The sequence below is a fragment of the Zonotrichia leucophrys genome, chromosome 21 (assembly GCF_028769735.1).
Source record: "Zonotrichia leucophrys gambelii isolate GWCS_2022_RI chromosome 21, RI_Zleu_2.0, whole genome shotgun sequence".
NCBI lineage: Eukaryota > Metazoa > Chordata > Aves > Passeriformes > Passerellidae > Zonotrichia > Zonotrichia leucophrys.
In genome coordinates, this window is record NC_088190.1 from 1,066,428 (window position 1) to 1,090,822 (window position 24,395).

General features: G+C 41.8%; 1 protein-coding gene across 3 annotated transcripts in view; it reads left to right on the forward strand.

Annotated features, from left to right (window-relative positions):
• UBE4B (ubiquitination factor E4B) overlaps window positions 1-23,645 on the forward strand; it is a 32,989-nt gene extending 9,344 nt beyond the window's left edge. For 2 of the 3 annotated variants that reach the window (XM_064730505.1, XM_064730506.1), the window contains exons 4-27: window positions 371-458; window positions 665-809; window positions 1,335-1,563; window positions 5,189-5,330; window positions 5,829-5,929; window positions 6,616-6,730; window positions 8,265-8,348; window positions 9,873-9,929; window positions 10,291-10,407; window positions 10,509-10,607; window positions 11,038-11,151; window positions 11,628-11,826; window positions 12,045-12,183; window positions 14,208-14,307; window positions 14,920-15,047; window positions 15,405-15,503; window positions 15,880-16,115; window positions 16,836-16,962; window positions 17,248-17,392; window positions 18,441-18,575; window positions 18,952-19,143; window positions 21,302-21,476; window positions 21,907-22,053; window positions 22,362-23,645. In XM_064730505.1, the coding sequence (XP_064586575.1) occupies window positions 371-458; window positions 665-809; window positions 1,335-1,563; window positions 5,189-5,330; window positions 5,829-5,929; window positions 6,616-6,730; window positions 8,265-8,348; window positions 9,873-9,929; window positions 10,291-10,407; window positions 10,509-10,607; window positions 11,038-11,151; window positions 11,628-11,826; window positions 12,045-12,183; window positions 14,208-14,307; window positions 14,920-15,047; window positions 15,405-15,503; window positions 15,880-16,115; window positions 16,836-16,962; window positions 17,248-17,392; window positions 18,441-18,575; window positions 18,952-19,143; window positions 21,302-21,476; window positions 21,907-22,053; window positions 22,362-22,420 (3,172 nt within the window). In that variant the 3' untranslated portion in view covers window positions 22,421-23,645. Of the gene's footprint in view, window positions 1-370; window positions 459-664; window positions 810-1,334; window positions 1,564-2,024; window positions 2,424-3,284; window positions 3,399-5,188; window positions 5,331-5,828; window positions 5,930-6,615; window positions 6,731-8,264; window positions 8,349-9,872; window positions 9,930-10,290; window positions 10,408-10,508; window positions 10,608-11,037; window positions 11,152-11,627; window positions 11,827-12,044; window positions 12,184-14,207; window positions 14,308-14,919; window positions 15,048-15,404; window positions 15,504-15,879; window positions 16,116-16,835; window positions 16,963-17,247; window positions 17,393-18,440; window positions 18,576-18,951; window positions 19,144-21,301; window positions 21,477-21,906; window positions 22,054-22,361 lie in introns of all 3 variants that reach the window. The other variant, XM_064730507.1, reaches the window with a different exon arrangement.
• The last annotated feature ends 750 nt before the right edge of the window (window positions 23,646-24,395 follow it).

Genomic DNA, 24,395 nt, shown 5'->3' on the forward strand with positions numbered 1-24,395 from the left:
TGGTTAGTCCACTGTAATGCTTTTTCTAGCCTGGTTTTAATGGGGATTCCTGACCTAAAGTGGTAAAAGACAAAACATTATCTTAGACATTAACAGATAAGCATGTCTGGTGGGGATAATTCAGCTACTCTATTTAAAAGAAGAAGGTTGTGGGATGTGATAGCTGTGTAGTTTGTATTGCCTGCTGAAGAAATTTAGAGCTCTAATGTAATATGAGAAACATTTATCAACCAATGATTTTAATTGCTGTTTGTGCAATGCTTTCTCTGCTGCATCTGCTTAAGGGGACATTTTTTCAGTCAGCATCTTACAGAGGACTGTCTGCAGCTTTCTACAGTTAATGGGCTTTTTCTCTTATTTCCCTGTGCAGTATGTCCCAGGTAGATGTGGATTCAGGAATTGAGAACATGGAGGTTGATGAGAACGATCGCAGAGAGAAGCGGAGTCTGACGGACAAGGTGAGCCTGGGCATTTTCAGTAATAAAGGTCAGTTGGTGAAGCCTGGCCTGCATGGGGACACTCCTCCACTCAGGGCTGGGGGCAGCAGGGAAAGGAAATCAAACCTTATGAGTTAAGCTGAGGCCTCTTAACTGAAGATCTGTACCTAACTGTACATTGATTAATACAAGTGCAAATCAGGTGTTGATTGTTTTGTTCCCCCCAGGAACCTCTGTCAGGGTCAGAAGTGTCGGAGGAACAAGCTCTACAGCTGGTCTGTAAGATCTTCAGAGTCTCTTGGAAGGACAGAGACAGAGATGTTATTTTCCTGAATTCACTCTCTGCCCAGTTCAAGCAGAACCCAAAGGAAGGTGGGTTCCTGAGCAGGAGGCACTGGCTGCTTCCGTTTATTTTTTCAGAAATGTTTTAGGGAATTAAAGGATTGTCTTGCATCATAGTAGACATCTAACAGTTAATTTGATAAGCCAAAATTTCTTGTTTATTTTATGTAATAGACTATATATTCTATGTTAGCTCTAAGATACACCAAAACAATTGTTATTTTGTGTGGGGGGGTATGTGCATGTTTTGTTTTCCTTTCTTTGACACAACTTGTCCAGGGTGGGAAAATGAGTGGAACACACAAGACAAATTTAATAAATGACTATAGGAGCATTAGGTCATCTATGATCTTCTGTGTTTTCCATGAAGGCTGTACTTTTTGTGTAGCTGTAATTCCAGAACTTAGGTTAATATAGACAGTGATAATTACAGATGTGTCAGTGCGTTGTTTTTGCCAAAAGCAGTGCTCAGTTCACAGAAGTCTGTTTCTGTACACCTGACTCTTGTGTAGATGAAGACTGAGGTGAGGATATTGATTCTTGTCTTCTTAACAGTGTTTTCAGATTTTAAGGACCTGATTGGGCAGATTTTGATGGAAGTGCTGATGATGTCCACCCAGGCAAGGGATGAGAACCCCTTTGCCAGCCTGACAGCCACCTCCCAGCCCATTGCTGCAGCTGCCCGCTCTCCTGACAGAAGCCTGATGTTAAATATGGGCTCCAACCCTGGAAGCAGCCCCATGTTCTGTAATGTGGGCTCCTTTGGTTCCAGCTCGTTGTCCAGGTGACTTCTGATTGTAACTGAATGCTGATTTCACTTGAATACTGATTGGTAGACTAGAAGAGAGAAAAGGGCATAGAAATGTCCCGAGAACAATAAATAGAATGGATTTTTAAAGCTTTTCAGTCTTTTTCATGTGAGTGTCCCTCCATTTCACCCTTTTTGATTACCCTGCCATGGCTAGGAATGTATTTGATAGATTCAAGCCATGTAACTGTTTTCTGCTGAGAAGTGTCCCTAACTTGCATCACAAAGGCCACGATTTTTAAAAGTGTGTAGATTGTGACATAGTTTCATTGAACAGCAGTAGAAAAGAATAATGTGTGTGAGCTGCAAAAATATTGCTGAAGAGTCATCAGAAGGGCAAGAACTTCTCTTGCTCATTTTATCTTTTTCACCCTTTTCCTGCATATCCTAAATTGTTGCTTTTTTTTTTTTCTTTTTCCCCCCTGTAACTGGTTTAGTCTCTATGGGACTAGTCCAGCTCCTCCTACCAATTTCACAAGCTATGTACCAATGACTGGTTCATCTCTTACCCCACCAGCCAGTTCAGTTGCCACCCCAGCAGTGGCTCCCATTTCTGCCAGCTCCCAGGTGGCAGCAGCCGGCCCCTCGTGGACGCAGCCGTGCTCGCCGCGGTACCGCCCCTACACCGTGGCGCATCCCGGAGCCTCTGCCCCGCGCTCCCCGAGCCTTCCCATCCCATCTAGCTCTGCAAGTCCTCCAGCCACGGCTGCTGGCCCTGCAGCCATGCCAGTCATCACTTCCAGACACAGGCCCTCAGCCATGGGCCCACCTTTGTTTACTGCTTCGCCCGGTGCCTTGCGCAGGCGTCCTTCCTTACAGAGCAGGATTCCTCCTAGGTATTGCTCAAGAGCAGAGTGTGTTTGCTGTGTGCCCTGCAGGGTGTGGCATCAGCCTGCAGGATGGAAGAACTCATGTTTGTGCTGAGCTCACCCTACTCACCCCGAGTTGATTTTGCATTGAGTTTGTGCTAATACCTTGACTTGCTAACCAGGTGTCTTTGACCTGCTTGTGTGCATTTGAGGTGTGATGTCATTACCTTAAAGGTAGCAGTATGGTTTTAATTTCTTTCTCTTGATAGATCCATTTCAGTTAAACTATAAGCTTTCTTATAGTTCAGATGCTGCTGTTGGATGGTAAACCACATAAAACTCCTGCTCCAAAATCAGGTTTCTCAGTAGGGCCTTAGTTAATTTGTTGAATGCTGCTACTTGCTGGACTGGGTTGGATTTGATTCCCTGGTGCATAGACTTAAATTACAGATCAGCATGTTTCAGAATGCCAGGCTAAGTACCACTGCTTTTCCTCTCTTGGCTGTTCCTGGAATCCCTTGTTCCTGCAGGAGGGAGAAACAAAGACACATGGTTTTGAGACCACAGCTTTAAAGTCATTAGCTTAGAAATGTAATATTTATTATTCAGTCATTTCTAAACATTCCACTTTAGACATCATTTTTCTTTGGTCTCAAAAGTTCTTTTTCAGTTTTCAGGTTGTAAATGTGTGGTGTTTATGATACCAGAATCACTTGTAGTAGTGTAACAAAGCATGTTAGTATGGTCCTGGTTTTACTAATGTGGAGTTACCTGTTGTCTGCACGTTTAGAGAAGGTGATTTTTGACAGACCTAAAAAGAAAAGCTACCATTTACTTTTTCTTCTGGCTTAAAAAATCTGATGGCCTTTTCCATTTTTGTTGTGGTAGTTTATACGACAACCCTTTCTCCCTCCTCCTTCTTGCTGTTTCTGATGTGTCTGAGGACAGTAGTGATGAAGAAAATGAAGACGATGATTTTTCTTGTGTCCAGTTTGGGTCCAGGTATTGAAGAAAGAGAATGTAACCTGCATGTTTGGTTGTTTAGGAACTAACAGCCTGTGTAGTGTCAAGTGATCTTCAAAGTAATTTGGGGAACGACTGAAGCCGAGGATGTGACTTGGCTGGCTCGTTAGGTTGGTGTGTAAACACGGTAATGAGTGCAGTCAGCTCTCCTTTGGAGCCATGACTAAGGGAAATGCTCATCACACAGTCTTGTGGGCCTAATGAACGTGGTTCTGAGGTGTTTGCGTGGAGCTTCTCTTGGGCTGCATGAGTAGAAGGAACAGTATTTGCCCATGGCTGTAATTTTAAAGCCCTGTGCGTGTTCTCCTATGAAAGAACTGGAAAATGAGGGCAAGGGTTAACATGCACCTTCCAAGTACCATCTCCTCTTTTCTACTTCAGTCTGATTTCAAGAGAATGAACTTGATAACACAGCTGTAGGAGGGCTGTGTGTATGTGGAATTTAGGATTATTTTCCCCACTGTTTTGTTTAGTTTTTATCCTGTTGTTGACTCAATCCAAATGTTGGATTGAGTTGCCAGGCTTTGGGCAGGATTTCTGCTGTGCTTCTGAGGTTTAGTGTGTTTATTGTGTCCTGGCATTTTGCAGACAGCAGTGAGTTGTTAAACATAAACACAGTGGCTGTGCAGCTATGCACAACTGGCACCCTGAAAACACCAAGGCACTCAGTGTGTGTGCAGCATGGATGAGCTTTGTGTTGGAACAGTTGGAGTTATTGCTGCAGCAAAGTCTTTAGCAGAATGACTGTAGAACTAGCAGGTTTTCATAGAAATTTCTGTTCTTAAAAGAGTATTTTTTAAGCTGGATGTGAGAATTCAAGAGGTTTAAAAAAGAGACCATTAAAAAAACCCCATGTGCATGGTTTTGTGGTTACTGAGCACCATTTCAATAGAGCTGTGTTTTACATGGGTTAGTTTTAATTGAATAACTGAAAACATCTCTCTGCAAACAGACATTGCTGCTGTTAGAATGTTGTGTTTCTTAGCATCTGGTAGCTCAGCATGTGAACAGCAATAACCTTTCCTGGATTTATTGGTTGGACTGTAAAGTTTGCACAATAGATTTGTATGGCTCAATTATAGTAATGTAAATTATTTTACAGTTTAAAGGAAATTCCAGTTCTGACAGTTTGTAGTTTAAAATATATTTTTAAAAGCTGCATTTAAGGAAACCAGTACTCTTATTTTCCAGTTTAAGATCTGGGGCTTATAAATTGGTCTTCATTCAAATCTATCCTGACTGTACACAGACTTTTCTTTGAGAATTGCAGCAGACCATCCAAGTAATTGCTTGTTTTTAGATTTCATTTGCATAAAGTGAATATATCATGTCTCTAGTCTCTTCTGTAAAATGAGGATGTTATTTTTAATTAGCTTTGTCAAGCTGTTATGTAGAGAAGAATTTTGTAGAGATAACAAGTCTGAGATTGAGAATTGTGAGTCTGTTCTCACTTTTGTATTCAGTTTGTCTCATTTCAAGGATGGTTTTGGTTTTGTGGGTTTAGTTTTTGTGTTTACAATATCAGTGTTTTCTTTTCCCCACCGAGGCTGTGCTACTTAATGAAATGATGTATTTTACTGAACTGCAATGAACTGAGTTGAAATGAAATGATCTTGAATTATCACAGAAATGACCCAAACCTCTGAGCCCTGTGTGTGATGGGATGGAGTGTTCAGAGCACAGCAGAGGAGTGTTCATGAATTGTTTGACTGTGCACAAGTGAAGAACTCTACTGAAGGCTTTGTTTCTGCTTTTTGTGTGTTTTAAAGTGTGGGAGGCTCTGGCAGCTCGAGTGTTTCCGATTCCTGCAGTGACCACTTCACCATTGAAAGCTGTAAGGAGACAGAGATGCTGAACTACCTCATTGAGTGTTTTGACAGGGTTGGAATAGAGGAGAGAAAAGCACCAAAGGTATGTTTCACGTGAGTGAGGCTGTGTCAGTGCTGTCACAAACACTCCTCTGACTCATTAGTGGAGAAAGTTGGTGGCAATAATATTCTTGATGGCTTTGTTGTAGAAATAGATTTATTGAATTTATTGGGGGCCCTTTGACTCTTGTTAATTCATCGAATTTGAGTGATGCATATATTTTATATCTCTTAAATAAGCACTCTTAGGAATCATCCTTCCCCTTTTGATCTACTACATTTTATCCAAGTTTATTTCATGTAAAATGTTTTTGTGACACCAGCTCCCTGTCAGTGTTCTGTATTCTACTCCAAGCTTTTGCTTCTGGGGAAAAAAACAACAAACCAACACTTTTTATATATAATCTGGAAGGTTTTAACTGGAGTAGTTTTAATCTTAGTGTGCATATTACATTTATACTGCACAAATAAATTTATGCTCTTTCCTGTGTGTTCTGTATTTAATTTCTGATTTGTACTAAAATAAAGTTATTTTTATCAGATGTGTAGCCAGCCAACAGTTAGCCAGTTACTGAGCAACATCAGATCCCAGTGCATTTCACACGCTGCTTTGGTGCTACAGGGATCCTTAACTCAACCAAGGTAAATCCAGCTGATGTTAATCATAGGAGTTGCTGTCCCAGGGTCCTTCTCTCCTTCTGAGGATTAGACAAGAAAATGAAGATCAGTTGTTGCAGCAGGAGAATTCTGTACCAGAGGAATAGTTTGTGGCTTTGCAAGTGATGAGCAGTGGGGAGCAGTTTGAGTGCTTTCTAACTGCATTTGGGTGAGATCAGCCAGGGTGATGTGAACAGTTTAAATGGGGGATCAGGGACTGAGAAGAAAAGAGACCCTTCTTTCAGAATGCTAGGAAGCAGTTAAAGGTGGTGTTAAAAGTAATGACTGCATTAATTCAGAAATACTGATGTTAGGTTTTTTTAAATCTGGAAAAACCCATGAAAAAAATGTTGTTCCTTCACCAATTGAGCTTAACAAAGAGTTTTTTTTTATTAGAAGGGGTAGAAGGAGCAACCAATTAGTACAGAGAAGCTGTTGTTTCCTTCCAGCCTCGTTAACGGAGGTGTGATGTTGGCAGCAGCATCTGGTAGAGAGTAACCTGTCCCCAAGTAACTTGAGCAGACAAGATGAGTTACTTCTGAAAGGAATAGGTGCAGCCAGACATTGCTGATGTGCTTGCAGACACATCCTTGCATGTGACTGCTCTGATGTTTTTGTGAATACTACTGCAGATAATCAGTAGATTTTATTTTTTTTTAATACAAATTAAGGTCATTGCAGCAGCAGTCTCTGCTGGTACCATATATGCTGTGTAGGAATCTCCCATTTGGCTTCATTCAAGAATTGGTGAGAACAACTTACCAGGATGAAGAGGTGTTCAAACAGGTAAGGCATAGGGAAAAAATAGCTCTAGCACATGGCTTTATGATTTGCAGTATCCAAGAGAGTGGATTTCCAGACATCTAGTCAGTGTCTTGTAGTCCTCCACCCACTACCTCTAGGACTAGCAGCCTGTTAAAGCAATTGGAGTTTGGTTTTGGGTTTTTTTTAACTCATTTAGCATTTTGACTTTCAGTATTTGCTGGTTCTAAGTATTAAAAGTGTATTTGCTCATAAGCAGCAACACTAATGTAGGAGTGGACTACTTGGAATGTGCAGGCATATATTACAAGATTGATCTTGGTTTTCATTCTTTTGTATGAAATTCCTAGAAATGTAGGTGTTAAGACAGCAATCTTCAGTAATCTTACTCAGACTTATGGTGTTTGCCATCTTGCAATCTTTACCCTTCTTTGCATCTTTAGTAATTTGTGTGTAAGGTGCTAAGAGCACTTTACAAATCCTCGTCCAGTAAATCTTCATATTTTCAGAGAAAATGAGTGAGAAACATGAGATGGTCTGTTCTGTGTGTCAGAGTAGCTCACTGAGATGAAAAATAATTAAGATACAAAACTAGCAAACTTCTAGCCTGTGTGGGGTAAAGCAGATCTGTAAGGGTGTAGTTGTCTCTAATTAGCACTCCCATAGTAAGGTTTGATTTGGCTCTAAAGGGGCCTCTGAAATGGCATTTGACCCTTCCAGTTTTGCAAAGAATGACATTAGATAATTTTTATGTGTAGTGCAAGTAACTATTGATAATTTATGTTTCTGTCTGGACTCCTGTTAGTAGAGGTTCATGTAGAGAACAAAAAGCAGATGTAAAAGTGTTGGAGGTCCTGTCCTGGAGAAGAGAAGCATTCCTGGGGTTGAAGCACGTGGCCATCAGTACAGTGCTTTCCTGGAATGCTTTAATAACATTTTTGTCTCTTCACAGGAGCAACACAATATACTTTAAATTCAGTGGGACTCCTGTTGTTGTTGTTGCAAAATTACTATGGGTTTACTTTGTGAGGGTGTAGTTGTCAGAACAGTGTGATTGGGACTCACTAAATGGGTATAATTACTTCTGATTAATAAGTTCCTGTCAAGTCACTTCCTCTTTCCTAACAACCCTTGACTGCTGCTTATTATCTTTACCCACTTATACATCATGCAGAATTAGAGCTGTATTATTGCCCCCAGTGTACAGACAAATAAATTGTTCCCCATTTGGGCAGCAGGCTGTGGGACACCTGTACAGATCCTGTGCTCTCATTTGTGTCTACAGCACACAGGGAACTTGCTTGCAGAGATGATGCAGGGAACTCAATAGAGCAACACCCCATTGCTTAGACTACAGCAAACAAGTTGGGTTTTAGCTTTGAATACTCTCTGGAGCCTTTGGGCTTAACTGATACAAATTAAAAAAAACCAAACAGTTTTTGTTTTGTGTAAGTTGCACTATTTGAAGAATGAGCAGGCATTTCATGCTTTGTATGGCAGTAGAGTAATTTGATTGTTTCCTGTTCTTGAGTAAAGTAATTTACTTGTGTTTTTACAGATCTTTATTCCCATCTTACAAGGCCTGGCTGTGGCTTCCAAAGAGTGCTCCCTCGATAGTGACAATTTTAAATATCCCCTTATGGTAAGGACTGTCCATTTCCAGAAGCAGTTTCTTTATGTTCACTGATAACATGCAGATTCTAAGCAAGATAACACTTCAACATTTTGGGGATTCTTTTTGGTTAGTGGATTGCTATTAAACTCTGTCAGAAGATTAATGGGGCATGAGATGTGTAAGGAACATGAAAAATTCAGTAGAGTGCGAGGCCAATAATGTCTTAAGCTTAATGAAGACTGCTTGGATAGTGGACTGCTCAAATGTTTGTGTGTATTGCTTTATATAAAATTATCAAACATATGGATGTCATCATGCACAATACTGTGGAGGTTATAAAATCCCAATAAACTTGTCTCAATTTAAGTCTGGGGAATAACACCCAATATCCATACCACTCTATGCTTAGACTCAACTTTTATATGTGAGGAAATTCAAATAGGTTGCATTAAACCCCAAATTATTTGAATTGGAATCTATCTACTGAGAAAAATATCTTAATATTCCCTGGCTGAAAAGCTGAGGAGGTTATTTTTAGTCTTTTTAAAATTCCTACTTTAGTCCTAGGTCTGCTTCCCTCCTACTGTTTTTATTGACAAAACAAACCAGTCTTTTGCAAAGTGTGTTTGGCCACCAAGGAGCAAGTTGGATTCTTGGTAAATTGAGCATTGTCAACTTAACACCTTCGGATCCTTTTAGGATCTTCAGTGTATGACACCAAAAAAGGCTGTTAAATCTCAGGTTTAATTTGTACTTAGGGTAATCAGCTGGACTAGGGTGCTGCAAATCAAACTGATTGAGTAACTCTGTTACTTGGCAAAAAACATTAATTTTTCTTTTTTCTGGTTTTGTATTTTCCTGCTTTTTTGTTTGTTGGCTGGAGAGAAGGACTATGAGTCTGTGTTTTCCTTATCTCTAGTTGGCACAGTGTGCAACAAAGGGATGGAATAGTGGTCGCTCACTGTAGTGCAGTTGAGGACTGAGAACATGTAACCCAGGACAAGTGGGACCCAGCAGGATCTTTGTGTTTCCAGAAATCTCTGTTGTGGCTGCTCGCTTCTTTCTGTGCTGCAGTTGAAAGTGAGCTGGAGATCTTGGATAGGATTCTTTGTTCCTGGCTTCTGTGTTCATTTGACGTTTTTCCACTCTGATTCAGAAGACAAAGGCCTTGGTGTATGGATTAAACAATTGCTCCATTTATTATTGTTACTGGTTTTAATGGGGCAGGTCAGGAGTCCAGCACAGGCATTGTCATGTTCTGAGCAAACAACAATTTGCCCAGCTAATCTTTGAAATAAGTGCAATAATTTGTTATCCTGTGAGACATGCTGGCTCTTTTGAGACAACTTGGAGCAGATGTAAAAGCTGAAATGGGAGCAGGATGTGCTTTAGTTCTCTTTGGACATCTTCACTGTGATTGTGAAGCTTTTCCACCGATCAAGTGAGAAAGCTTCTGCTCTTTCAGCAGTCTGTCATAGTAAGCTTGTTTGTTGCACACAGGTTACTTAAGAATTACTCAAAAAAGTAATTTTTACTGGGATTTCTTTATAGGCACTATGTGAACTTTGTGAAATCAAGTTTGGGAAAACACACCCCATGTGCAGTTTGGTGAGTGTCTCCAGTTTGAGATTTTTCTAGTTAAAAGAACCATTTCACTTATTTTGGTGGTGTTGTACAGTCCCTGTTGATAATGCTCTCCAGAACTCTAAGCAAGAGCTACTGGAGCCTCTCATGACAAACAATAGTTTAAATTAAGCTGGTAGAGGGAATCCTTTACCCTGAGAATTTATTAAGACTGGGACAAACATGAGTTGCTTGGATTGCTGGAATACTGAGGAGATGGTTCCATTTTGCCATCAGCATGACTGAGTGTTGGAGGTTGGAGGCTGTGTGGCAGACACTGGAAGGGGACAAAGCAGGATGGCTGACACAGCAGCTTTGAAGAACTTGCTGTTTCTCCTATTTTTAGGTTGTCTCTTTGCCCTTGTGGTTGCCTAAATCTTTAAGCCCAGGTGCAGGAAGAGAACTGCAAAGACTTTCCTACCTTGGAGCCTTCTTCAGTCTGTCTGTCTTTGCTGAAGATGATGTAAGTGTCACAGAAGGATGCTGATGTGGTGGGGTTCTTTTGTTGTGAGGGGTGTTTTACTTACATTTCAATATGTTTCCCAATATTCATCTTACTTTCAGAACAAAGTAGTTGAAAAGTACTTCTCAGGGCCTGCCATTACTCTTGAGAACACCCGGGTTGTTAGCCAGTCTTTGCAACATTACCTGGAATTAGCAAGGGTAAGTATTCTTATTCTTTAAAAAAAAAAGCATAATATGTGGATTTTTTTGGTCTTGACATAGATGAAGCATATAATCTAAAAAACTTAGCTTCTGTCTTAAACCACAAACCTTTCAGGACATGGCTGAAATGAATTGGGGAAAAAATTAGAGTGCTAGGAATATTTCTCTAAGGCTGTATGCCAGTTCAGAAAATATCAGCTCAGTTAGTCATGAGTTACAGATCATGTTAAAGGTTGAGCAAGTACGTACTGTGTTAGTAGTGTGTTGCACTACTCTTGTATTTACTTCTTTGGTCATGACTAACATATGCATGTAAAGGTGGTGATAAGACTGTAGCAGAAGTTTTACTGAATTTTGTATAACATAAAAATCCAGGCAGGCAGCAGGCAGGACTGTGGTGCTGAGAGGTGTTTGTTTGCATTTGCAGCAAGAGCTGTTCAAGATCCTGCACAGTGTCCTGCTGAACGGGGACACCCGGGAGGCCGCTCTCAGCTACATGGCAGCTGTGGTCAATGCCAACATGAAAAAGGCCCAAATGCAGGTAAATAAAGGGAAATGCTCTTCTTGTGATTCATCCAGCCACAAATAGCACTAGATGGCTCATGCAGTGGTGGTCTGGAATGGAGGACAAAAGAATTTTGAGTGCCTGCTACCACAGGCAAGAAGCCCTGTCTTCTTTGTTTCAATACATTTTCTATTTCTGAAATTCATCTGTTTTACCTATTCTAACAGTTGATTTCCTGTCTTAGAACTGAGGTGTCACTTCATTAACAGGGCTTCTGCAGTACATGTTCAAAGCTTTGTACTTGCCCTGCCCCATTTCTGAGGGCATCGTTCCAATTGACTGTTTAGCACTCTGCTTTCCCAGCTGGTGAAGTGCTGGGCCTTGTGTGGTGCCTGTAAAAGGAGCAGCACAGATACGGCTCCAGTGAGAGCACAGGGGTGGGATTTTGGCATTGTACATCCCCCTGTGCTTCTCAGCTCACCTCCTCAGCCCTTTGCTTTCTCACCCCACAGACAGACGATCGTTTGGTGTCCACAGATGGCTTCATGCTCAACTTCCTCTGGGTGCTGCAGCAGCTGAGCACGAAGATCAAGCTGGAAACGGTTGATCCCATGTACATATTCCATCCCAGGTGTCGAATCGAGCTTCCCACAGATGAGACAAGAGTGAAAGCAACAATGGAGGAGGTTGCAGCCTGGATTGCTGAACTTTGTTAGTACTCATACTGAGATATGTTAAGCATTACTGTGCCTTCTGATATGGGGGTACCTGGAAGTACTTGATTCCAGCAAAGAATTCCCTTTTCCTAAATCCCTTTTCTTGATGCTGTCTGCTTTTCCTCGTTTTAAAGAAAGTTGAATTCAAGGTCTCACCCTGGACAAGGCAGTTAATTTTTGAATTTGTTCTCTTGTACTGCTGTTGTTTTTCAGACAGGGACCCGTCTCTGTTTTCTGAGCCGAAATTCCCCACGGAATGTTTCTTCCTCACCCTGCACGCCCACCACCTGTCCATCCTGCCCAGCTGCCGCCGCTACATCCGCCGGCTGCGCGCCATCAGGGAGCTCAACAGGTGGGACTGGGCTGGGCAGGAATCTGATAAACTGCAGGAAATTACAGTGACAGTCCAGGTGAAACTGCTGCTCAGTGCACACCCCCTCGGCTTTCTGGTTCTCTGCTGCTTTTGGCCCTTGGGCATTTTGGGGCATTGAGGGACTGTGGCTTGAATCAGAAATTCAGATAACAGTGAGATGGAGGGTGTTGGTTACACGAGGCAGCTCAAGTTGGTGAGAGACCATGCTATTTAAAAGATAACTCTCTTCAGAACATTTCAGGATTCATGACACTCTTACCACTGTTGATTATAACTAATCTGTGGTGTGGTTGGCAGGGTGTGGGCATCAGTGCCTCGGGCTCTCTGGCAGAGCTGGAGGAGTGTGTGTCAGGTTCTGGGGCTGATAACCAGGTCACTGTGCAGGTGCCTTGTGATTTCAGAAACCAGACACTGTGAGTTGTGCCTGAGCTGTTTTGAACATCCCAGAAGATATTTGGCTTTTTCCCCTCAACTTCTGAGACAGGAGAATTTGTCATACTCTCAGGACAGGGGGAAAGAAGCCTTCAGCAGTGAACTCCTAATATTGTTCTCTACATGTAATTCAGCATATGGTTTACTGTTTTAAAAATGATAAATACATTATGGTGTTAACATGAAGGTACTCCTGTTTTCCATTTCTCTTGGCACAAACTCAAATACACTTTTACAGTTGCTAAACCTTGAAGAATACTCTGTTAAAATTAGAACAGATTTTGTATCATCAGTATTTTCCATTGTTTATAATTGCACTCACTGCAATTTGGTAAATGTTCCTTGGCAGTAATGCCATGAGTTCATTACAGGATTTTTGGACTGCATTTGAAATGATTTCATTTTTAAAGCATATGCAGGCCAAGAACCTGGGAAGCAGCAGAGAGCAGAGCAGGAAGAGTCAGTATATGTTAAAGGAAAAAGTATTTTCCTATAAACAGCCTGTGGATTACTTGTAAAAAGCCATATGTTGGCTGGAAAAAGGAATTGCTGCTTTTTCCTTATTTAGAATTGTTTCACAGGAGTTGCTGATGCAGCAGTCCCCATCCAACGGTGCAGAGGGAAGAGCTCTTGGCTTTCCTGACAGCAATGGGAGCTCAGGCTTCAGCCTTTCCCATGAATTGCATAGCTGCTTGCAACACTGGAAACATCTTTAGATCTTGTTAGTAAAGAAATTACACATACAAATGGGATATTTGTCTGCTGTAGGCAGAGATTGATGTGGAAGAGAATTTGTGTTTAGAGGAGGGATGAAAAGGGACTGTATTCCTGCAGTTCAGTGTATGAGTTTTGTTCTAATCAGCTGCACTTCCTGAAAAGGATTAAGATATGTGAATACATAGAATTTTTTTTAAATGCAAATGGTGTATGTAATGTACATTTAAGTTCTCTTTTCTGTGGAGCAGCACGAAAAATGGGTAATTAAGGGGAGGAATATCAACCCCCTTGGCCTTCTGGTCCTTATGCAGACAGGGAGAATATGGACTGTTCACATACTGAACTCCCCTTCAAGCCTGGGTTTTCCTGGGAGTGGAGCATGAGAGGTGTGGAACAATACTCAAAAGAAATCATTTGCAATAGCAGAAAAGGGGAAGATACACAGGATGTGGACCTGCAACTTTCTTGTTTCTAACAAGACTTTGTGCTGGGCACCTCTTTCTTCCTTAGCTGATTTTGTCTTCCAGTTTCCTTTTTGGTACCAGAAGATGAGTGAACTCTGTCTCATGAACAGAACCATCTTTTCCTTGTGTTAAGGTTTAATTTTCATGTGTGTTGGAGCTAGTGTATGTGGTGCCTCTGAGTTCTGGCTGTGCAGATGTTCAGTCTGCATTTACAAAAGCAACTTATTTCTCTTGCTATGATGATAGATAACTTCTTTGAAAATGATCAGCTTTTTTTCCCCACTTCTCTGTATTTCATTGGCTTTTAGCAGATAAGTCAGTGAAATGCCTTGTGCTGGCAGCACATTTTCCCTCTGTCATGATAACCAGTTCCTGCATCTGGTTTTTCAGGACTGTTGAAGATTTGAAAAACAATGAAAGTCAGTGGAAGGATTCTCCTCTGGCCACCAGGCATCGAGAGATGCTGAAACGGTGCAAGACACAGCTCAAGGTCTGTAAGTGATTCAGCTCTCAGCCAAACCCTTCTGTGTGTGTTGACTTTGTGTCCCAATGTTTATGTACAACTTCTCTCTTATGTGGTGAATTTGAGATTCAGAGTAACCCCAATAAGAAAATTCTGTGTATTTTAATTGGAAAGAGACCAAGCAAAGGGACTGGGCTTTGTTCAGGAGTAGCTGTGGGTGCACAGTCCATGCACAAGTAGGAACTCTCAAGTCACTGATCTCACACAGAGTTCCTGCAAAGATGAGTAAGCTGGTTGCTCTGTTTTTTGTAGGTCTGTTCTACTTAGATCTTCCTCAAAGAAATTGGCTCAATTTTTTTGAGCTGTAGCACCAAAATGCTTTAATCACACATTTTCCCACTTGGATACATTTGTTACTTCTTTCATTGTTCTGATAAAGTTTGTGAAAGGCACATCTGTCCCTGCAATGCTAAATGGTATTTTACTTGCTGTGTTGGGGCCCTATTTTCTTGAAATAAGAGTGTATTGTAAGAAGAGACCACTGTTTATTGCCCACAGATATATTGATTATCTTGAAGAGGCTCCACATTCCTTTATGCTGTCTTGCCCTGGATTAATTTTTGTGTGCATGTTCTGCAGAAACTGGTGAGGTGTAAGGCTTGTGCAGATGCTGGTTTGCTGGATGAAAACTTCCTCAGGAGATGCCTGAATTTCTATGGCATGGTGATTCAGCTGATGCTTCGCATTCTTGACCCTGCCTATCCCAAGTGAGTGTCAGGTTTATCTGTGTAAGTTGGATCAAAGATATGTCAGATCCTGCTGGATTGCTCACTGAATTGAGCAGCTCTAGAATTAGTTTTACTTACAATGTCTGCATTGTTACGGGTTGGTGACATGCATCCTTGCATGGAATATTTCTGTTATTCAGAGTTTAATGTTCATTTGAGTTTGGGGGCCCCCTCAGGGATGTTTGGTACCCTTAAGTACTGACATGGAGCTCTGAAGAGTCAGGCTCTGATTGTTATAGAGGGCTCCCATGGAAGGATTCCATAAGTGAGCACGTGACACTTTCTGCTTAACCCTGCTGGTTTACTGTCCTGTTTGTTGTCTCTTCTGTTTTACAGCATAAAATTGCCTTTAACTCCTGAGGTTCCGAAAGTATTTGCATCATTGCCAGAGTTTTACGTGGAAGATGTTGCTGAATTTTTATTTTTTATTGTACAGTAAGTAAAGTTAACTTCGAAGGAAACTTGTACTGCCACTTGTCCCTTTAGCAGGTGGCACATGCATAAATGGAGGGGGCAAAAGTAGTTTTCTAACAATCTGCAGTTAATGTTCTGGTTGTTAATGCAGCCATGAGGTTATGGCATGGCAGCTATAATCCATAGATGGCTCCACAGTCCCTTCTAAACTAGATTTGTCTTGGAAGAAAGTTGAAAATTTTTTGGTTCTCTCCCCAGGAATTTTCTTTATGGTTTTCGGTGAGACCTTTTGATCTTGTGATATGTTAAATCATCACTAGAATAATATTTTTTAAAGCCATATCTTAGAAGTAGAATAGGAGGGTTGGGGTTTTTAATTTAGTTTTCCTGTTTCCAGATATGCTCCTCAGGTGCTGTATGAGCCCTGTACTCAGGACATAGTGATGTTCCTCGTTGTGATGCTGTGCAACCAGAACTACATCCGAAATCCTTATTTAGTAGCCAAGCTGGTGGAAGTGATGTTCATGACAAATCCAGCTGTGCAGCCCCGCACACAGAAGTTCTTTGAAATGATTGAGAATCACCCTCTCTCCACTAAATTGTTAGTCCCCTCCTTGATGAAGTTTTACACAGGTAAGTGCTTTGTCTGTAGCTCACTGAGTGCACAATAGTATTCTAAGCCCAAAGGTTCTGTTAGCTGTTGTAACTGTTTGAAAAAACCCAAACAAACCAAAAAAAAAACCCCAAAACCCCCAATAGATCTTGAGTCTTGTGAAGATGAGGCTGTATGCTCAGGAATTGGGGGAAGTAGCACTAGATGGAACCCTGAGAATTCCAGTCCTGTCACAAGCTGTTGTGCACTGGCAAGTCCAGCAGTGTGAACTGATGTGACAATTGCTATTCTGGTCTTTAGATTCCAAAATTAAAGCTTTTTCTTTGCTTTGCTTCTGAAGGAGTATTGGGATTTTAAAACTCCTCGTTGTAGTTTTGCTAGTCCTGTAGATTTGGATGTTTCAGAAGAGTTTTTGCACCCATAACAAAAACAAGTATTTTTGTAGGGTACCCAGAATTTTCTTAGTGAGATTTTAGACTGTGGGATGAAGAGCAGAGTTGAATAGAGCAGAATGTTTTGGTTTCTGGGAGTTTTTCTTCCAAAATGAGGTTGGGTCTAGATTAGAAAATGGATAGTGCTGCTTCTTCTAATGGGAATTAAGATGGAGACTTCTGAACAGGAATTGAATTTCATCCCTTAATGTTTCCCTGGGTGCTGGAAGCTCACGTTGGAGGCAGTAGGGAGAGGTGTGTGCCAGTGAATCCTGGTGGGAAGGTTTTGGGCTCTGATCTCTTTTCCAGATGTGGAACACACCGGAGCCACTAGCGAGTTCTATGACAAGTTTACAATCCGCTACCACATCAGCACCATTTTCAAAAGCCTCTGGCAGAACATAGCTCACCATGGTACATTTATGGAAGAGTTCAAGTGAGTACGAGGTGGTGTGAGGCAGCTTCCTGCCGTGCAGGCTGCTCAGGCAGGGCCTGAGGAGTCACTGCCATTGGGTGATGCTGCTTTCCCTTGTATTTCACACGGCAGCCCCTTCCAGTGCAACTGGAGCGTCTCTAAACTGAGCTCTGGGCTCCACAGTCAGCTTGGCTTGGGGAATGGGATCCTTGTTGGAAATGTGCAGTGCAGCAGTGCTGCAGGGCTTGCAGCTGTGCACAGCCCCCTGCTCTGCTGTGATACCTACCTGTGTTTCCCTGCTTTCAGCTCTGGGAAGCAGTTTGTTCGCTACATCAACATGCTGATAAATGACACAACCTTCTTGCTGGATGAGAGTCTGGAGTCCCTCAAACGTATCCATGAAGTGCAAGAGGAGATGAAGAATAAAGAGCAATGGGACCTGCTGCCCAGGGTGAACACAGCTGTTTTTCAAAGTGCCCTTTACTTATTTTTAGTTCTTCAATACAAAACCATTAAAAAAACTTTTTTATAAGGGGCAGCACCAAAGAGCTGCTTGTGAGGAGCAGTTCTCAATGCTTTTTCTTGCTGCCAGTATGGCCATGGTCACTCTGGATGACATTCTGCAGAAAACCATCATTCTGCCTAGTTATGTTGTGGCTGGCTAAGAGAGTGGTGTGAAGTAGAAATAGTATGAAGTTTCAAATTACTGTGCACTTAATTCTAAGTGGAGAAACTGAGACTTTAACCTTCCTGAAGGAGGTTTGGGAAGATGCTCGCCAGTTGAATTGACTTCAAGGAATAGAAGCTTTTACTCTGTTAATGCATTGGTCCTTGGTAGATTTGATGCAGACAGTTATAGTCCTGTACCTCAGAGCTTGGCCTGATTAAACAGTAATTGTGTGTGTTGACCCACCAATGTCAGGTATTTCTATTTTAAGGTTATTGATTTAAAAAAAGTACAAAAGGAAAAGCTATAAAAATCTTGTTTGTTAAACATATTCTGGTTTGCTCTTCGGAAGCCTTTCTTCCTGTCTGTGCCTACCAGCAAGGTAAAGCCATTACTGTAGTTACAAAATGAGCTGGTACATCATCTACAGATTGTTCCACTGGGGAGTGTTTATTATTTATAATGGTGCATAAATTAGAGGGAATTAGAGAGAGCTTCATTTGACTCTCAGATCCCAAGCTGGTTTTGAAGTATTGGCATTTGGATGGAAGGGAAGCATAACCCAGTTCTGCAGCTGTGAGGAGCAGTTAGAGGATGTAAACAAACTCAATAACCAGAGGGGCTTGTTATGCTGTTTGCATTCATTCTCTAGTGTTGCAGAATTCTGGAAAATTGATGCAGACATTAGTACTAGGTAGTAAAAGTGAGCAGCTGTGCCTTAGACTAAAGGATGTCCCACATCTCTATTGGAATGAGTGTCTGGACTGTGCTGTGAGGTTCTGGAGGTGCAGGAGGTTCCATGGCCCTGTAGCACGCTGTGTTTGTTTTGCAGGACCAGCAGCAGGCCCGGCAGTCGCAGCTGGCTCAGGATGAGCGCGTGTCCCGTTCATATCTTGCCCTGGCAACTGAAACTGTTGATATGTTCCATATCCTTACCAAGCAGGTCCAAAAGCCTTTTCTCAGACCTGTAAGTCCTGCTCAGATTGAAGTTGGTTCCCTGCTTCTCTAACATCTCTGGATAATAACCTGGGAATGTTTGGTAGCACTTAGTCTCCATTCTCCTCCCCTTTCTTCAGCTCATTAAAATCTAATTGCTGTTGATGTTATTTGATGTTGAGAGCATTACCTGAGTCACTGAGATGGTGTGATCCTTCCAGACAGAAACTGTTTGCATGACATTTTTTAAATGGCAAACATGCATAAAGAACAGGCACTTCCTGCAAGCCTACCAAATGAAAATTTTATTAGTTAATAATTCCTGATCTTGCTGTGTGCAACTCTGGAGATAACCTTCTTTATCACTGCCCTCACACTGTGATCTGTGCTTTACTTCACTTTCACAGGAACTTGGACCACGACTGGCTGCTATGTTGAACTTTAACTTACAGCAACTGTGTGGCCCCAAGTGCCGTGACCTGAAAGTTGAAAACCCAGAGAAATACGGGTTTGAACCAAAGAAGCTGTTGGACCAACTGACTGACATTTATCTGCAGCTGGATTGTGCTCGCTTTGCTAAGGCAATTGCTGATGATCAGGTGAGCCCCAGAAGGATGGAGGAGAAGGGCAAAAGCTCTGTGGACAAACAGGACTTTGCAGAACATTCTAGAAGCGTTTCATCTTGCTTGTGTGCTGCCCCACAGTTTGTCTTACATCCCTGCAGTTTGTTTTCTTTCAGCAGATCATCTCTGTTCATATTCTGTCTGCTCTTTGTAGATGGGTGTTCCCAGTGCTTTGCAAACCTGTAAACATATATAAATATCCATGGCACTTCACAAGCATAGGAAACTTCCTGAGTGTGATGTGCTTATTGCCTACAGCCTCATTGTAAATTAGCAGAAATATTTTGTCCCTTTGCAAGTGGGAGAACTGAGGCAGAGTTTTGACTCCCTCCCCTTTCCTCATTGAAAGGCAGAGCTGGGACCAGGTGCCTCCCTCAACAAATGCAAGTTCATTCACTAGTTAACAGTTTCCAAATTGTATTCCCTCTGAAATCACTTTATTAAATGGCTCTGTAATAAACTGACAAAGCACAGCATGTATGAGACAATTAACAGCACCTTTGAACTCATGGTAATACTGGGAGCAAGATAAGCTATTGCAGCTCTGTGTCCTTGTAAAGTTGTCAAACTACTGAGTCACTTCTGCCCATGCCCATGTCTTATAATACAAACTTTTCAAAGTATAGAGGGCAAGAAATGTTCTTGAGACAGCAGCTACTCGAGATTCTAGTGGAAGCTGGCTTACAGCATGTGAAGCTGTTTGCATGTCTGTGAAGCAGCAGTATTGGGGTAGCTCAGGATTGTTTTTCTGTAGTTATTAAAGTTCTGATAATTCTACATAATACTAGTAACACATCTGAAACAGACCTTATGTGTTTGCATGTGTATAATGAATATTTTTATGCTGTTCAGTGTATATGAGACTGTTTTCCATCATGCATCCATGGCAGCCACAGCAAATGCACAGACTGATGTAGGGATTCAAAAGAAAGAAGCCTGCGGGTGTGAGAACTGGAAAAAAGCTTAATTAACAAAGTGGCCCTTCATCAAAAAGGAGTGGGGGGAGTGACCAGTCTCTTGGAAACTGGCAGTGACAGGAAAGAACCACCAAGGAAATGTGCGGTTGGTTAATGGCTGCTGGTATTGGGAGAGAAAACAAAACAAACAAAAAGTTGCTTGATCATGGTGGGATCTCTCCAAAGCATTTTGAGAGATGTCCCATTTGCAAATCCCAGCACGCAGGAGAGGGAATCTGCAAACATTTCTAGAGGCTGGGCACGCTGCCATCGCTCTGTTCTGGGAGCACGAGGAAGGCTTTGGGTGGGCGCTGTGTGTCCTGCCTGCTGAGTGGCACTGCTGCTGCAGATGGAAGCACTGGGGCTGTGTTCAATGCCTTAAAAATCCCAAGGGAAATAGAAATCTGTGTGTTTTGTTTTGTCATATAATTCAACCTTGCACTGGAAAGTACATAACACTTTGTATTAAAAGGATTATGTCAAAACATGACATTGTGAACTTGAAAGAAAATGGTGTCTCTGTAGAACACAGGCAGCTACAAAAGTCCTTCTCTAACTTTCTTTTCCACATGAAAGTAATGCTTGCTTCAGTTGCATTTGGTCTCTCTGGATAGTCCTGCTGCCCTGGGTGGCAGATTTCCAGCATTCACTCTCTCTGAGCTGTCTTACTATTTTTGCAACATTGTGGGGTCGGTTTTTTGTTAGTTCTTGTTTGGATTAGGAGAAAGAATCACTCCTTTCCCAGTACTGCCTTGCATATTATCACAGAAGGTAAGAAGTTCATTTTATGCTGTATTTTCAGCCAAGACTTGTGAGAGCAAGAATACAGACAGGAGAATGGCAAGACAGATGTTCTGTCTCAAAACAGTTCTAATAGTTATAGTCAGCCTCTCTGAGCATCTTCCTCATTTTCTTTAGGTGATGTTGCCCCTTTTTTTTTTGGTCCTTAATAGTTCTACAGTGGTGATGACTGGTAAAAAAATTGTAAGTCTACCCCAATGTTGACATTTTGGTGCTAGATGAATGCTACCTACATACTATCTGCTTTGATGTCAGGTTGAGGTTTCATTGATCCTTTCTTCTGCCATTTTAAAAATGCATTAAATGTCTTTACTATTTTTATGGCATGTAAGGACACTACGACTCAGCAAAGTTGTCTTTTTATGCTTTGCCTGCAGAGGTCCTACAGTAAAGAGCTCTTTGAGGAGGTTATCTCCAAGATGAGGAAGGCTGGCATCAAGTCTACCATAGCAATAGAGAAATTCAAACTGCTGGCAGAGAAAGTGGAGGAAATTGTTGCCAAGAACGCCCGTGCAGAGATTGATTACAGCGATGCTCCGGATGAATTCAGAGGCAAGTGGAGTCTTCTAAACTCTGCCTGTCTAGGATAGAGGGATTTTGTTTGTTGCTTTGATTCCATATGTTGATAGAAACTATATATTGTTTATGAAGCCTTGCATCTTGCTGTATTTCAATGATGTAGTTAAGTAAATACAGAGCTAAGAGTTTTTTAGATTTCCCTGGGATTGTAGTGTCCAGTCCTTGCCATGCTTTGCTAACATGTACTTGAGAAGAGCACCCCCCCAGCTGAAAATAGGGTGACAGCAGGGAAAGCTTAGGTCAGAAAGGGAAAGTGCTATGAAGATTTATGTCCATTTAACCATTTTCTATAACTGAGCAGTGTCCTGGGGCCCCTGAGCACTGGTTTTGCACTGTGGGTTGATGGGCAGATAACGTTTGTAGCTGTTTGCTGACTTTGCTGAGGAGAGCCGTGTGCCCTCAGATCCCCTGATGGACACTCTGATGACCGACCCCGTGCGGCTGCCCTCGGGAACCATCATGGACAGGTCCATCATCCTGAGGCACCTGCTCAACTCCTCCACCGACCCCTTCAACCGCCAGACGCTGACGGAGAACATGCTGGAACCAGGTACAGGGGACAGCTGGGGCTGGGGCAGCCACCTGGGGCAGGTCTGTGCTCTGACAGCACACTGCTCAGGCCTCAGCAGAGGGAACAGTTCTTTGATGTCAGCTTGCACAGGAAAGTTCATTCCCTCTGCCTTCCCTTTTTCTGGGGGGAAATAACCCTCACACCCTTGCTTTCTTAACTACTGGGCTGAAAAACATTTTGGTGTAGAAATGGGAAATGGCTATTGGTCATGAGGGACTTTCTTACAATACTATTACCAAGTAATTTAATCATTCTTTTTTCTCTCCTTTTTTTTTTTACCTTACTAGTGCCAGAACTGAAAGAGCAAATCCAAGCCTGGATGAGAGAGAAGCAGAATGACCATTGAAATTCCCTTGCAGTGCACGGCCCCAGCCGTGGGCAGAGCAGGGTGTGGCTGTTGTGGCAGGAGAGCAGCAGCCACCCCTGGAGCTGTGATGGATTGGCACGGCCACGGCACTGATCCATAGAGACCACAGGAGCATGTGGATGAGGAGAAAAGCAGCTTCATTCTTGTACATATATTTAAATGATAACGATGGTCAATAACATGGAGGACAAGCTAGGAAGTTACTTATGTTACAAAACTGTCCTCCAATATGTCACATTTTGGAGTTTTTACAGCTGAATTATTTTAGCAAAGACGAATGGATCAGGGCAGCATCCCTTCAACCTTGTTTTTTACCGCCAGATATCCGTTAATTTGATTGTGGTTAGAACCTTGGACATTTTGCTGCTAAAGTAACTTTTTTCTCTTTCCCTTCCTTTCTTTCTGTTCCACCCATCAACCTGCACTGCTGTCTTTTTCTTCTGTAATGCAAAAAAATACAAACCCTGTGAAAATCAAAATCATTCCCCTGCCCTTAAAAGAACATATTTTGTGCGATAACTGTGCCTGCAACAAAGTGTTCATCTTGGGATCGTATTTTTATATTACACATATTTGCCTATTTGGTTTTTAATTGGTGTTAGACACAAGGATAATTTCAAAAAAGCGAAGACTTCACACGTGGATTTTAATTTCCTTTCCTTGAGATGTCCCTTTCCTTTATGTTGATCAAGATGCTCTGGTACTTGTGAAAAGCCTTGAGATAGAAATATGTTAAAACAGCTGCCATGAATGAGATGCTTGGGAATACCAGGATTTCAGTGACTTTAAAAAAAAATAAAATACATTCTTTCAATGCTGCAGATCAATGCTAACTGACAGTTCTGAGCCATTGGAGCTTGTCCGCAGAGAGCAGATATTTTATCCTTGGAGGCTGCAGTTTGGGGCAGGGGTCATTTTTTATGTTGCTTACCAATTTGTATCCATGGCTTGGCCTTACCAAAGCAGAAAGGGTGCAGGAAATGTAGAATTACGTTTTTAAAAAAAAAATAAAATTCACAAACATTTTTATATTACTGCCCCCTGCATATGATACTTGAATTTCCTTTTTAAAAAGGATTTGAAACCACAGTGTTTTAAAATTAAGTTTAAAAAAAAAAGGTTGTTTTTCTTTTTTTTGTTTTTCGCCATGTCTTCTGTTCAATTCCTGACTCTCTTGAACTACAATAAATGATACACACTCGCACAGAATGTTTCCTTGGTCCTTCTTGTGTCAGTGAAAATATAAAAATTACAAATGATTGGGTGTCTTTGTTCAGGTTTGCTGACAGTCATTTAGGATCTGTAGATAACTTAGTAAATTCTGTGGAATATTTCTGTGCACACAGATATCAGTAATCCTTTAAACTCGGGAATGTTCCCGAGCAGGTGCCACTGAGCACCATTCATAGCTCTGTGACAGCTGCTGACAGCTCCAGGGCAATTCTGGTGAGTTTGTACAGAATCCAGCACTGACCTTTAGGTGTGCAGATAACTCTAAATTACAAAATGGGAAGGTACAGTTGTGGCTGTATTTTTTGTTTGTTTGTGGGTTTTTAGTGGTGCTTCCTCTTGTATTTCTTCTCTGCAAGGATGGGAGAAGATTGCAAAGCTTCTGTCTGTTTGAGAAGCTTGTTTGTTGGTTTTATAGTTACAACCTTCACTGCTTCCCCAAATTCAGATCCCCCTCTTCTTTCCTCCTCAGTAAGTCCCAGCTCAAAGCCTGCTCTGCTTTCACCTGCAGGGCCCAGCCAGGCCCAGCACAGGTCCTGGTGTGTTACAGGTTGTGCTGAGCTGCCTTTGCTTCTTTAGTGAAGAGAAATTTCTTTCTATATAAAGAAAACTCTTACATGTTCAGCTGTCCCCTCATTATTGAGGATTTTTGCATGAATCTCTAGGACTGTCCCAGAGTTTATACTTTTTTTTGATGAAGGACAACTGTTCAGTAGTGAATATG